The sequence below is a fragment of the Erpetoichthys calabaricus genome, chromosome 1 (genome assembly GCF_900747795.2).
Source record: "Erpetoichthys calabaricus chromosome 1, fErpCal1.3, whole genome shotgun sequence".
NCBI classification, from domain to species: Eukaryota; Metazoa; Chordata; class Cladistia; order Polypteriformes; family Polypteridae; genus Erpetoichthys; species Erpetoichthys calabaricus.
Genome location: NC_041394.2, coordinates 277,391,412 through 277,406,836, shown reverse-complemented (window position 1 = coordinate 277,406,836; position 15,425 = coordinate 277,391,412). Strand labels below are relative to the sequence as shown.

The 15,425-nt window shown below is 38.8% G+C and overlaps 1 protein-coding gene across 4 annotated transcripts in view; it reads right to left on the bottom strand.

Annotated features, from left to right (window-relative positions):
* ppp6r2a (protein phosphatase 6, regulatory subunit 2a) overlaps positions 1 to 15,425 on the bottom strand; it is a 176,103-nt gene that overhangs the window by 15,069 nt on the left and 145,609 nt on the right. For all 4 annotated transcript variants that reach the window (XM_051935201.1, XM_051935215.1, XM_051935209.1 and 1 more), the window contains exons 20-22: positions 6,676 to 6,847; positions 6,285 to 6,373; positions 2,554 to 2,761 (exon numbers count right to left, since the gene is read on the bottom strand). In XM_051935201.1, the coding sequence (XP_051791161.1) occupies positions 2,554 to 2,761; positions 6,285 to 6,373; positions 6,676 to 6,847 (469 nt within the window). The remainder of the gene's footprint in view (positions 1 to 2,553; positions 2,762 to 6,284; positions 6,374 to 6,675; positions 6,848 to 15,425) is intronic.

Here is a 15,425-nt window from a genome sequence, read left to right as displayed (position 1 = left end):
AACAGCATCGGAACTGTAGAGAGAATACTACATGTATAAATAACAGAGTTAGTTTTTATATCATCAACTTTTAAGCTCAAGGAAAGTGGTGGACAGATGCAAAGCACACAATCAGAATGGAGTATATATTTTGCTGTATTATTCTTGTGAACTGTACTTGTTCTACTCCCTGGTGTTCTCTCACTATACAGTATACGGTATACTGTATGTACTGTATGTACCAGCTATATTACCTGGCTTAGTCTGGGAAATTTCCTAAAACAATGGACCTCAGTTAATTTGTTGTATCAGAGGTACTATGTAACTGAGTACTTTTCTGACATATGATACTGTATTTGTTATTATATTATTTTTTTAACCAAGGGTTAATATTATTAGTTCACTGGAGCTACTTACTCTTGAACATGCCACATACAATTACCCAGGAGTAAAATATTTGTGCAGAAAAATAAATGATGAAAAGAAATAATGTCCTGAACTATGTATACAATAAGATTCGATCAGGGTGGGAAGATAGGGTACAGCGGCAGCAGCCCACTAAAAAGCACTGTAACATCCACCTCCTATATGTTCTGTCCATGGGGGGGCTTCTTTACTGAGCTGAGCAAGAGTTTAAACTTGTGATTGCCAAGGCATAACATCTCTCCTGGCTTGAGTTGTACCCAGGGCTTGAAGTGAGCTGGTATGTTGTATCAGCTCTTCACTGTTTCTGATTTGCAAACAGGAATTCCAAAGGGATGCCTCAGTTCTCGGCAATATTGCATGTATTTCACCACCAAGGGCCCGTCATTTCCCTCTCCATTGTTCAAAGTATATGTGCTGTATATAAGCACGATCAACAATCCAAGGGGGGCGACCCCTTTCATATGTGTGTATTTTTTTATACACTGTGAGGAGTAACTAGAAGCTGACAGAATAGAGAGCAACACTTGTACCTAACAAGGCAACTTTCAAAGTATGTCTACTTTGAGCTTTGCAGGACTTTTGTAACACCCCCCCCCCCCCCCACTTTGTTTCTGGTAGTGGCCTTCATTTGCATAAAGCGGGAGCTGCACTCCTCTGCATGATTCCTTCTTTCCTTCCTTGATGACATACAGTAGAAAAAATGACCCACTCATCAAGCATTATTACTGACAAATAAGAACAAATAAAAAAAAAAAGTGTCTGCAAATTTTTTCTTCTATAATGTCACAAAATTTCAATTAAGTCCATCAAAGTGCTGTAAGATTTTGGGGTATTTAGTTTTTCTTTTGGGGGTGTACCCCTAAAAGTAATATATGAAAATGTCCATTCTTAGCATATGCCTTCTGGCCTAGATGCATCATCCTGCCAAATTTCAGCTTTTTTAACTAAAAAGGAAATAGTGTTTTTATTGATGAGTGAGTATGTGAATGTGTTAAATTTGTATTTTATGTGTGTGTGTGTGTGTGTGTGTGTGTGTATATATATATATATATATATATATATATATATATATATATATATATATATATATATATACATACACACAACAGTAGAGTCTCGCTTATCCGACCTTCGCTTATTCAACATTCTGTTTTATCCAACGTCCCACCGAACAAAAAAAAAACGCATCAATCGGCAAGAACTGCAAGTTGCATGCATGAGTGTAGTCTATTTTTTGTTGCTAAGTTCATTTTTTCAGTTATATTGTCCTGTTGTTCTGTTGTAAAACATGATTACAGTGGATTATGTGGCCAGCCCTCTCTGGTGTGTGTGCATGTGTGTCTCTCGTGCGTGCGTGTGTGTGTGTGCGTCTCTCTCTCGCACGGGTGGGAGGGTGCGTGCATGCGTGCGTCTCTCTCTCTCGTGTGTGTGTGTGTGTGTGTGCGCATGCGTGCGTGCGTGTGTCTCTCTCGCGCTGTCTCTCTGTCTGCACAGGGAATGCACAGAGAGAGACTGAACACGTGCGGAAATCATCGGTGCGCACAAGCCGAAAGGGAAACTGGCTTGTTCGTATACCTAGTGTGTGGTCGTGAATAGAGGCAAAAGTTTGGCAAACTTTTTGGTCATAACCGGATTTGTACGTTTTCAGAGACGTTCGTGAACCGAGGTTCCACTGTATTAGGTTCGCAATGTGTAAAATTATAACATAGTTTGACGTTTAATAGGCTTTTTCTTAACACCTCCCATTATCCGACATTTTCGCTTATCCGACGTTCTGCTGGCCCGTTTATGTCGGATAAGCGAGACTCTACTGTATATATATGCCAGAGATATGTTGCATTATTTAAATTGTACCTATATTTTACATATTTTTAGTTTAAAAAAAGTAATTTTGCCTCTAAGCATGAATATGATTTAAAACAATAAAGAAAGGAGACCAAAAGATAAATGCAAACTAGAAAGTTATTCAGTAGTTCATCCATATTACCAAACCAGCTATCACAAAGTCAATAAACACTGATGTGAAAATGGGAAACAAGGGGAAAATACACTCAGGAAAACATCAAGGCAAATGGGGATGTCAAATGAAATTCCTAGCAAAACCTTCTTACCTATCCCCTTCAATAGCACTGAAATATACTAACATACCTTGTGAAAACAGCTTTTTCATTTTTGGTATCCATAGTCAGCTTGATTGTTTCATGGCCACAACCTGTTGTTATGGTTTCGGTGACAATGCCTGCTTTATCTTCATCTTCATCACTTTCCGATTCACCAGACGAACTGCTGTCAGATGCCACCAAAGGTGCTTTACGTGCCACACAAACATTCCAGACACAAGGTGAAGTTGCACTAACTGAAAAATGTTGCACAAACAAGTACACATTAAAATTTGTCAGACAATCTAATGAAGCGCACCCAGGCCCATCTTTACTCAATATAACTTGGACACACTGCACATTTCCAGATTTTGAATATGTTGTGTGATATTTTGGCACTGGCCATATCTTCATAGTCAGGTGCCTTACTCAGTTATAAATTTGTAAGATTAACACCAGGACAGCACCAGTTCCTGTTAATCTATGTGATGTTATTTGTCTAGGATGACTACAAAAGAATTAGTAATAATAACAGCATATTAGCATTGGGTTTTCAAAATAATGCAATGCTTAAACATATGGTCAAAACAGATCATTCCAGGGTCTACTGGAAGATGACAGGACTGTGGTTGGTTAAGTATTATTTTGGCTTATACTAGGCCTGGCAAATTCAGGTTACATTCTTCTCTTTGTTAGGGAGAACTAGGGTGTTGTACCGTGTTAGCCATTATGAATGTAGAGAAAAGCCAAGCAAAATGACACCTTTTATTGGCTAACTAAAAAGATTACAATATGCAATGATCCTTAGTGTACACCTCTGGTTCAGAGTGGAAGGGGGCAGAGCCGGCGTAGCATTCTTCATTACTAATCTTAATATTACTTACTCATATATTACAGTCAACACTGTTTTTTTTAAAATGAACAAACCTTGTACAGTATGTGCTTTTCATTTTCATCTCATCACTTAGACTATTTCAGATTTACTAAACTAACCAACAGGAGTGGCAAATTGATTAAATGTACAATCATTTCAGAAGTATATAAAGGAGTATTGTCCAGGCTACTACATTCTAAATGTCAGAAAGTACAGGATAATGAGTTTGTGTTTGTATATATGCTGTGACTGGTGTCGCTGCCAGTTAGCTGCCCATAATGGTGGTGACCATCACTCATAGGCAATACCTCCCCTGCTTTGTTTTTTCTCCCACATAGCACTGCCAGCAGCATGCTTTTACACTCTTAACTGCGAGTGGTCTCTCTGTTAAACAGTAAACCTATGGCCTTCAGAAACTCCCCCTTAAACAGTATTTCAATGAGAAACAAACACACTTTTACCCGTTCTCTGCGGAATCAGCTGCAGGCTTACCGCGTAACATGCTTCTCAAATGAGGTTTAAAACATTTAAAAACCTGAGCACCAGCCAACCTAACAGCTCCCTCTCCAGTCCTCTCTCCCTCAAACTGCATCTGCTCCAGTTGCTGCTGCCTTTGCCGTTGAACCCGCTTGATGAGCAGGACTTTATGTTCTTTTGACCTGGAGAGGGCAGCTGGACCACCATATTTGACAATTGTGACCTGTGTGCTTTTCTGCTGTTGACAAACCCTTTCTAAGTAAGGTGTTGTGTTTATACTTGGCAGTTCAGCAATAAAGATTGGAAAAGGGATCAGGTTTCCAAGGTACACAGTCTCCTGTGCAACTCTGTGACCAAAGCTTGAATACACACACACACAAAGCATATGTAACACATACCGTATATATGACGAGCAGCATGTCTGTGTGCCTGCACTTTTGCTCAGGGTAGGGCAATACAAATTAAGCACAATGAAAGAACAAACAGTAGAAGAACTGAAATAAAAGAGATAAATAAACAAAAGGAAACCCTGAACCCTGTTCATGAGGCATGGGGGATTTGTCCTCTAGAACACCATCCAAAAAGTTTAGTGCACAAGCATCACAAAAATAAATAAACAAACAAACAAATAAATAAATAAAGTGCTCCACACTCTTCCACACAGCAATGCCACATTACCTTCTTGCAATCTGAGCACTTCCCTAACTCATCTCAAGGGTCTACGTTCATCCGTATAAATTTGGAAGAGGTGGCTTTGTACTTTAAGCTGGGTTCCTTCTGGAGCAAACCCTGCAGCCTTTTCTGGAGTGAGAAAACCCCTACAAAGTCTTACAAGAGCTCCCCCTGGCTGAGTGAAGTCTCTCTGCGGTATCAAATCGCAGTAGAGTTAAATAGCAAAGTATTCTTTGTGTCCCATTCCTCTTCTCTTCTCCAAAATCACAGACAGGTCTCCAGATGAATCATATACTACATTTCTGTAGTTTTGGGGGAAACATCTCTGCATTCTGCCTATTCCTTGTACTTTTCTGTTAACCTAGGGCCCTTGAAGTAACTACGTCTGGGGCACTATATGAATTTATAAGGTACAACACCCTCTAATGAACAGGGCTGTGGAGTCGGAGTTGCAAGCAATTATTGGATTGCTGGAGTCGGAATTGGTATAAAAAATAAATAAATAAATAAATAAATAAAAAACCAACAGACTGACATGTTTTTAAGGGAGTTTATCATTAGGACACTGAAGGAATTGCTGCTGAATATGGGGCTTTACATCCATATGTGAACAATATATTCAAAAATCTGTCATTTCAAGCTGTAATGGCCATTATACACACATTGTAGTAGTGCATGGACTATATTAGTAAATCAATTTAATGGTACCTTGATAAAAAAAGGTATGCACCTCTATCAAAACATGAAAAATTCTGGATGACCGGTACCATATATTGGCTTAAATTACAAACTCAGGAGTCGGAAACGATGTTTTTTTTTTAATACTGACTGCAGAAACCTACTAATGAATGCTAATACAGTACATGATGTTAAAATACTTGTGTCCCTGTGCTTACTAACTGAGAGTGTACTGCGACCTCTAGTGGCTCACCCAACTAGTAAAATAGAAATCAAATGAATTAATAAAGATAAGAAAAAATCTTGTTGTTAGCTTAAGTTTGAAACATCAGCATAAAACAGAATTTTACATACTCCCAATACTGTCTTTCATTTCCCTTAGGAGGATAGTATAGCAATAGTAATAGTTTAGTATAGTGTAATAATGAAAACATACAGAAATCTATAAACCTGTGGCATTTTTACTTCAAAAAAGTAGTTATTCTTTTTTAGCTTCATTCTTTGGGCTTTTTAAAAATTTTAATATGCCATCTACCATAAATAGGTCTTTCATTAAAAGGAGTACGGTGTGATATCTCATGAAATGCAGGGTAATAGAAGGCAGTGCAAGTGCAGGTAAAAAGTGTCTGCTTTATTAAAGTGCTGCCCCATGTTTAAATGTGCTTCTGAAATGCATGTTATCTCAAGTCATTCTGAAGTCTTAATAAAGGTTTTACAGACTTTTAATACCAAACTGCTTTTATCTGCTGCTTACAATATGTAATTTATTTGTAATGTTCTTTTTTTATTCTATTTCTGAGACCATTGTCATAAAAATGACAGTGTGTATCTAATTTGTAACAGAAAAGAAAACTCTTGCTTAGTGAACATTTCTTGACATGTGTGCCCTGCCACATTTGCTGTCCTTTCCATGCAATACTGCAGTTAGCTTTATTTTTGACTTTTATCTATTTGTACATTTCTTTATCAGAAACCCCTCAATCTGTTACTTCTTGTTAAAATGAAGTTTATATTTACAAACCCAAGTACATATATATATTTTCAATACATAATTAATAAAGTACAGCTGGCATACTCACAATTTTTTTCTTGGTTTTGCTTGGAATGTCCATTAGAATCATTACTGTCCGTGTCAACCGGTGAGCTACATCTGGGAACAGATTCTGAGCTACAAAAACAGCATTTACAATAAAAACCTACAATAAAGGAGTACTGTCTTTGTCTTTCTTCATACACTATTACATTGTAAAATTGTAAAATGCTGAATTGCAAAAGGTAAAAATTTTAAAATTTTACAGTTCTAAAGAAATATTTTTAATGTGTCCTGGAATTACAAATATGAAGTATATCACTAATATTGTCAATCTCTCAACCTTCAAGAATCAAGTGAGGCCTTTCTGTTTTTTATTATTATTATTATTATTATTATTATTATTATTATTATTCTAGTGCATATAGGTCTACACTTACCAGCAGAAAGCTTGAAAGTCTGTGAATTTTGCCCATCCTTTCTCCTCATTTTCTGCTTTATCACGAGAGCCAGTGGTTTTATCCCAAACACTAGAGCCAATGTCCACAGCAACACAAGCTGGTGGGGGCTTAGAGTTCACTGTATCTTCAAATGTTGCTGTCCTGGTGGCATCTAAAAACAATCATGTTTAAGTTTAGAAAATTCTTTTATTTTAACTAAGATTATAATGTTTGTGCTGGGAACCAGATAGAGACATACAGGAATCTTTCTGGGAAATGGGAAAGGGCACCTGTATAGATGGAGTGGTTGCAAGGGGTCCCCAGGCTGGAGTTGCCATCTTTGCTTCAGTCCCTGAATCTGACCAGAAAAAGATGGCACAGCTTTGGGGTAGTGGTTGAGATTTAAAGTTATTGAAACACCCCAGAAATAATAATAATTAAAAATATATATATATATTTTGCATTCATGTAGTATCTCACTCAACCACAGATGCAGAATGATTAACAATTTAGATGCGTTACCAGAACACTGGTTTCATCAAATATAAACAATGGATGCATGTATGTTTATTGAAATAAAGAACAAGGAGGAAAATATTACAGCACTCATTTCTCACTGGTGATTTATACTTGTTGGGTTTTGTTTACTTTTTTACTCTGCGCTGGAAGCTTGTTTTGTCTTCCTCCTCGCATATCATGATATTAAGTGCCTGTCTTTTAGCTTACTGTTTTCCTTTTGTTGTTTGTGTTCTTCTTGTGTGGTGCCTCCTGGTTATGAAAGTGTTTATTTGTTCTAAGAAGCATGTTATAATTAACTTAGTAGCGCTATAAGGGGAAAACAACTCTTTGTGTGCTATTTCACAGAGAATTGCTTAGTGTCCTTTTAGGCTAAGTGTTAGTGATTGTTGGAGTTACAAGACATATGATTTGTTTTTCCTGTCATGTTAAACACTCAAGGCTCAGTGGCACAATTTACGGTTTAATTTTCTTTGTCCTAGCTGACCTCTAACATCTTGAAATTCCATACTGGCTGTGGCTGACAGTACAAAGCACTGCACTGAGGCCACAAGTGTTCCCCAGGTAGTGCCACCACTTACGATTAACAGGAAACATTACCTGAATTGGATACTTTTTTTGTGATCAAATAGTATGTGTAGTGATGTGATACATTTTTAATATGCTTAATTAGCTCTTTATTTTACTGTAAAAATTCAAGCTTCTCTTTTAAGTGCTTTTTGTGGGGAACAGCTAGCAAATCAAAAGCTATCTCACAATTCTCCCAAATATCTAAATGGAAATTCAGTTGAACTCAACAAAGTGGGATGGTGAAACCTCACAAGTGGAAAATCTGAAAACTCTCATATTATGTGAAGGCAGCATGAGCTTAGATTAGCAGGCCAGAGTGTGGAGAACAGAGTTAGTTGAAAGTAAGATGGGAGTGCTTGTTTAGTACTGTAGATTAACAGACCAGCCATCCCATGTAAAAGTGAGAGGCAGTTCTATAAGTTATTTCTTTACCCCTTTCACTGAACTCTTCCTCATGTATTTAAACTCTTCCCCCTCTTATTTTGTCATACTCATGTATTATTTGGGGCTGGGTACAGCTCAATAGTGTCGTGATGTCTAAAGTCTTTAATGTATCTTCCTTACAAAGGACTCATCTGCTGGCTTCAAAAGCATTACGTTAAAGGGAGAAGTCAGGAGGCAAGCTGAGAGAAAAGGGTTAGTCTTCAAGTTACCTTCAGAAGTCCAATAGTAAGTTTATCTTTTATTACTTTTATCTTTTTAACTATTTTATCCATTAAAGTGTTTTTTTTATGTCTGTATAAACCAAAACTGCCTGCTTTGCTATTCCGAGAAGAAAATAACTTCAGCTTTTTGATGCCTTTCCGGACTGGCATCAGTGAAAGGCATCCCATTTGTGAAGAAGTGAAAAAGTCTGCATTGTTTTCAGTGTCAGTAATGACTGATTTAAATTTCATACAATCATTATAGGTGTTATGCCACTTATTAAACAATAATGGTAATCTTCTGGTACACATGTTAAGAACAGGAGATAAGCATGCACCAAAGTACTGTTATTATCAAAACGTTAACCCAAAGTCAAGATCTGAAGTAAAAATAGATTGACAAATGAACCGAGAATCTTTTGAAAGCAAAAAGTAACCATGGATGCCATCGAACACACTGTAATGGTTGAAATGCATAACCTCCACGAACTACACACCCAGGAACACAACATCGCATCATAGCAATGAGACCTTAAAAGGTGGGAGCGGAGGATGCCATCACCTACATGCTACACTGATCCCTCTCCCACTTGGACAGGCAGTGGTGCTGTAAGAATTATGTTTCTGGACTTCTCTAGCGCTTTCAACACCATCCAACCTCTGCTTCTTAGGGACAAGCTGACAGAGATGGGAGTAGATTCATACCTGGTGGCATGGATCGTGGACTATCTTACAGACAGACCTCAGTATGTGCGTCTCGGGAACTGCACGTCTGACATTGTGGTCAGCAACACAAGAGTGCCGCAGGGGACTGTACTTTCTCCGGTCCTGTTCAGCCTATATACATTGGACTTCCAATACAGTGATCCCTCGCTATATCGCGCTTCGCCTTTCGCGGCTTCACTCCATCGCGGATTTTATATGTAAGCATATTTAAATATATATCGCGGATTTTTTGCTGGTTCGCGGATTTCTACAGACAATGGGTCTTTTAATTTCTGGTACATGCTTCCTCAGTTGGTTTGCCCAGTTGATTTCATACAAGGGACGCTATTGGCAGATGGCTGACAAGCTACCCAACTTACTTTTCTCTCTCTCTTGCGCTGACTATCTGTGATCCTGACGTATGGGGATTGAGCAGGGGGGCTGTTCGCACACCTAGACGATACTGACGCTCGTCTAAAAATGCTGAAAGATTATCTTCACGTTGCTATCTTTTGTGCAGCTGCTTCCTGAAACGACATGCTGCACGGTGCTTCGCATACTTAAAAGCTCAAAGGGCACATATTGATTTTTCACTCTTTGTTTTTATCTGTCTCTCTCTCTCTCTCTCTCTCCCTGCTCCTGACGGAGGGGGTGTGAGCTGCCGCCTTCAACAGCTTTGTGCCGCGGTGCTTCGCATACTTAAAAGCCTATTGATTTGTTTGCTTTCTCTGTCTTTATGACAGTCACTGCTCCTGACGCACACTCCTTTGAAGAGGAAGATATGTTTGCATTCTTTTAATTGTGAGACAGAACTGTCATCTCTGTCTTGTCATGGAGCACAGTTTAAACTTTTGAAAAAGAGACAAATGTTTGTTTGCAGTGTTTGAATAACGTTCCTGTCTCTCTACAACCTCCGGTGTTTCTGTGCAAATCTGTGACCCAAGCATGACAATATAAAAAATAACCATATAAACATATGGTTTCTACTTCGCGGATTTTCTTATTTCGCGGGTGGCTCTGGAACGCAACTCCCGCGATGGAGGAGGGATTACTGTACAACTTGGGAGTCCTGCCACGTGCAAAAGTTCGTTGACGACACTGCTATCGTGGGCTGCATCAGGAGTGGGCAGGAGGAGGAGTACAGGAACCTAATCAAGGACTTTGTTAAATGGTGCAACTTAAACAACCTACAACTGAACACCAGCAAAACCAAGGAACTGGTGGTGGATTTTAGGAGACCCAGACCCCTCATGGACCCCGTGATCATCAGAGGTGACTGTGTGCAGAGGGTGCAGACCTATAAATACCTGGGAGTATAGCTGGATGATAAATTGGACTGGACTGCCAATACTGATGCTCTGTGCAAGAGAGGACAGAGCAGACTATACTTCCTTAGGAGGCTGGCGTCCTTCAACATCTGCAATAAGATGCTGCAGATGTTCTATCAGACGGTTGTGGCGAGCGCCCTCTTCTACGCAGTGGTGTGCTGGGGAGGCAGCATAAAGAAGAAGGACGCCTCACGCCTGGACAAACTGACAAACTGGTGAGGAAGGCAGGCTCTATTGTAGGCACGGAGCTGGACAGTTTGACATCTGTGGCAGAGCGACGGGTGCTGAGCAGGCTCCTGTTAATCATGGAGAATCCACTGCATCCACTAAACAGTGTCATCTCCAGACAGAGGAGCAGCTTCAGAGACAGACTGCTGTCACTGTCCTGCTCCACTGGCAGACTGAGGAGATCGTTCCTCCCCCACACTATGTGACTCTTCAATTCCACCCTTGGGGGGTAAACGTTAACATTATACAAAATTATTGTCTGTTTTACCTGCATTTTTTATCACTTATTAATTTAATATTGTTTCTTTATCGGTATGCTGCTGCTGGAGTATGTGAATTTCCCCTTGGGATTAATAAAGTATCTATCTATCTATCTTAAAATGCCTGCAGTATATTTTCTGAGTTGTGTCTCTCTGGAAAATCCTTGGGTACCGTTGGTTTGACTTTGTGTCAAATGAGCGGTTGCTCATGGAGTCCCAAATGAAGCACATTACCTGTATTGTGAGGGAGTGTCAGTTACAGCACTACAGCCATGTGGCGCGTTTCCCCGAAGTTGATCCGGCTCGTAAGATCCTCATTATTGGGGACCCAAGTGGCTGGACCAGGCCAAGGGGTCGCCCACGTAACACCTGGCTGCGGCAGATAGAGGGTCATTTCTGGAGGGTGGGACTGGACTGCGTGTCTGCCTGGGGGGTTGCCAACCGGGATCCCGAGTTGTTTTGTCGTGTGGTGGGTGCAGCACCAAGCCAACTTGACTTGGCTTGATATTTTCTGATGGATCCTCTGGTACACCTGGCTCAAAATTATAGGAGAAAACATCAATTTTTCCCATTTTTAATATCTGATCTGTACAAAATTACAAAACAAAATGGCTGAAGAATAATGCCCATTGGCCTGGTTGAGCATTGAACCTTTCAGCTAACTTTAAATACATTAAGTTCTCACGGTCAGTACAGATTATAAAAAGGAATTGTATTCTCTTGCACCATTGCTTTCATTCGTCTAGTGCTAATTTAATAGCCAATAATTCATTACTCTCTACAATGTAATTTTCCATCCATCCATTTTCCAACCCGCTGAATCCAAACACAGGGTCACGGGGGTCTGCTGGAGCCAATCCCAGCCAACACAGGGCACAAGGCAGGAACTATTCCCAGGCAGGGTGCCAACCCACCGAAGACAATGTAATTTTGCACAGTAAAATTAATTAATGTAAAAAGAACGCACATTTCCTAATTCATATCACCCCCAGCCTAATATTGGATGAGACTACTTCCAGAATGAAGTGTTTGAAGCTTTCAGGGTGATGAATTTTGGGTGCTGAGGTAAATAACTGTTTTAATTGACCAAATGACTCTTGTGCTTCCTTAATCTAAATAATTTTTTTTTCTGGCTTTTGTAGGTTAATAATGTAATGGGTCAAATAATCTTACTAAAATTGTTAATAAACCAGCAATTAATAATTTATGAACCCAACAACTGCGGTGGGTTGGCACCCTGCCTTGTGCCCTGTGTTGGCTGGGATTGGCTCCAGCAGACCCCCGTGACCCTGTGTTTGGATTCAGTGGGTTGGAAAATGGATGGATGGATGAACCCAACAAATCTTTGAACCTGTTTTAAACTCTCAGAAGGAGCCTACAATAGAATGGCAGAAACTAGATTGTTTTTTTTCTGCTATGATAAAAAGATAACTTTAGATTTACTCTCAGTTGTGCAGAGTACAATGTAACTTACTTTCATGCTTGACCAACACACACCATGCCACCAGTCTCTAGCAGCACCAATTTCACTTTGTAGGTTATGTAAAATATTAAAACACAGAATATAATAAGCAAATAGAAGTATTAGTCTGGACTATCACAGTTCCTCCAGTTCTGTGATCCGTGAGCAGAAGTCATGTCTGGAAATGCTTTGCCTTTGAGGCAGATGCTCAGGACGACATCGCTGGTTCAATGACTTGGAACAATATAATCAAAAGTAGGAAACACGTCACACCTGGGTAAGCACTTGAATTATCACCACCCTAATTTTACATGAAGAGTGTGTTTCAAATTATGGTAACGTTACATTAACAACTAGTATCAAAATGGGTTAAATTGTTTGTATCCAAAAAGCGTATTGTTTCTATTTCTGTTTGAGATAGCAGCTCTTTATTTCTTTTTATGTGTGAATACATCTAACAGTAATGCTCTATATGCTATATACATTTAATGTGACTAAGTTCTAAATTACATTACTGATTTAGGCTATAGCTTGCTTAAGCATCCTTACTGTTTAGTCAAGTTTCAATATAATATACTGGTAGTCTTTTAGGCAGATATTTAGATGCAACAAAGAGCTCATCTGCTGGCTTACACAACACTTTTAGTTTGTCACTATGTCAATAAATTTGGACTTTAGTTTAAACTGTTATATCTCGGTTTATAAAAGAGATGTTGCGTTTTTAACGTTCTAAAAGTGTTCTTAGTATTTTAAAAATATTCTACTCAGAACCAAAGTTATATCATTATAAATTTTATGTTATCCTAAAAATGAGAAGTAAGAAGATTAAGTACAAAGATTCTGATGGATTCCATTCTGACACATTTACATTACAAAACAACCACAACGATTGCACAGCATGAACACGGTGGTTGGTGTAATAGTTCATAATATTATGATTTGGTTGGTTTCTTATTTTTTTGTCATGGCACTTCGAAGCCTCTGCATGGAAAACTGTACAATAGAAAGTTCATTATACTTCGATATCTATGAATGTCGGTACTAGATTACTTAAAAAATAGCTAATTGTGTGATGGCTATATCACCATTTAAAGCTGATGTTAATGAAATACATTTATATATTTTAAACTGTGTTACAGAATAAAAGCACAAATTGTTTCAATTTAAATTAAAAGCAACTGTTGAGCTCATTGAAGGCTAAATTCCATTATTTGAGTTTTTATTTGCTCATACATATATTTTTTAAAGAATAAGAGTTTGGTGAATGGGATTTCTCTTTTTGCCATGGTACTGAATTGGTAAGAATTCCAAAATGTTGGTATTGTGACAACCATAGTTGCAATGCCACATACATCTTCCTTTTTAGTTCACCTGGATCACCTGGATGACATGGGGCGGACAATGTTGACTTTTATTTTCTGAATGCATCTCACTCATCAGTATAATATGCAAGGAGCAGTTATAGGGAACAGCAATTTACTGTATCATTGTGCATTAACAGAATTAAGACAATTATTGAGGCAGATAGGGCTCCATTTAACAATCTCTCTGTTTGACCAAAAAATTATTGGATTGCATTTTTCCAGCCACAGAAACCCTGAATTAAAATAAAGATGACAACTAACAATCACAAAGAAATGCATTATTTTCTGATGAATAGCCTTAACTTAATCCTTAACAGATTCCAGTCAAAAGACACAATTCTGGGTTTGTATGTTTAACTGTGCAGCAGGTAGTGTATTGGAAGGTCTTGTTCTAACCTGGATCTGATAAAACTTTCATCAGCCTCTGTAAGTATGGAATCCTTCAATAGTGATGGGAACCAGCAAGAGAGAGAGTTAGAGAGGTTGGGAGCATACGCTGATAGCATATTGTCACACCTACTGCACGCCAGACCACCTGGATTATGACCCGAGTGCATTGGGTAACACCTCAGCACCACACTTAAACAGTGAGGTTTTTTATGGTGGCTGGAGTGCTAGTCCTGCCGCCAACCCCCAAGTTTTCCCTGTAAATTGGAACCTCCTTGCAGGATTAAGTGCAGATTAACATCATACCCAGGATGGAGTAATTGCAGATTAAGGGCCTTACCAGCAAGGAATCTTTAAACAGCCCACCCTACTGACCCTGACATAATGTGTTTCCTTGCAACTTTGGTATTTTCTGACAGTTTGTCACAGTATGATCTGTATTCTGGATAAAAAAAAAAATCATAAGCACTCAGACACTCTTCTCTGACATTCTTTCCCCAGGGGCTACTTCTTCCTAGCATCATCAGTTCGCTAACATATTTTTATATCTTTAATTGCTTCAGCAGTAAGTGTCCCTTTCCAATTTCTTTTTACTCCTTTATTCTTGTGCCAAGTTATGATGTCTTCAATGTATTTCTCACATTATGACTAGCTAACTCATCTTTCATTTGGACAAAAGACCCTTTTTAAACACTGATATAAGGGTGTGCTCCTCCCATTAAACACCAGCCACTAACTGCTTGGAAAGCTGTGAGATATTCACTGATGTTCAGTTCCCTGCTTAAATTCCAATTGACCGCTGCCTCTTTTTAAAATTCTTATAGACCACTCGAGAATAACAGCTAGGGGGGTTGTATTATATCTCAAGAATGCCCATTTTACGTCTTTCATTCTATATTCTTATAATCTAAAAAAGTTATAATATATGGCACTTTAGCCCTGTCAGAGGAATATGAAAATCAGCACTGATTTAGAAAACCCCTATACATTTGTTGGTCACCAGACAAACAAGTGGGATGGGGTATTTGTGACTCTTTTGCAGTATAGGTAATGGCTGCATTGTAACATCTCTTGGCCCATTAACTTTCTCCTGTATCCTGTTAAGCTCAGTAACCATTTGTTGAGATGAGGCTGAGAGATCTTTAACCTGTTTACAAACCGCATGACTGTTCTTTTATTTCCCCCACTTCTTTTTGTGTTTGTATAAGTTCACTAAAAACATGGTTCATTTTGGGATCAATCATATCTTAAATAGGCCTATGACTTTGCCATGTCATGTAAGAAAT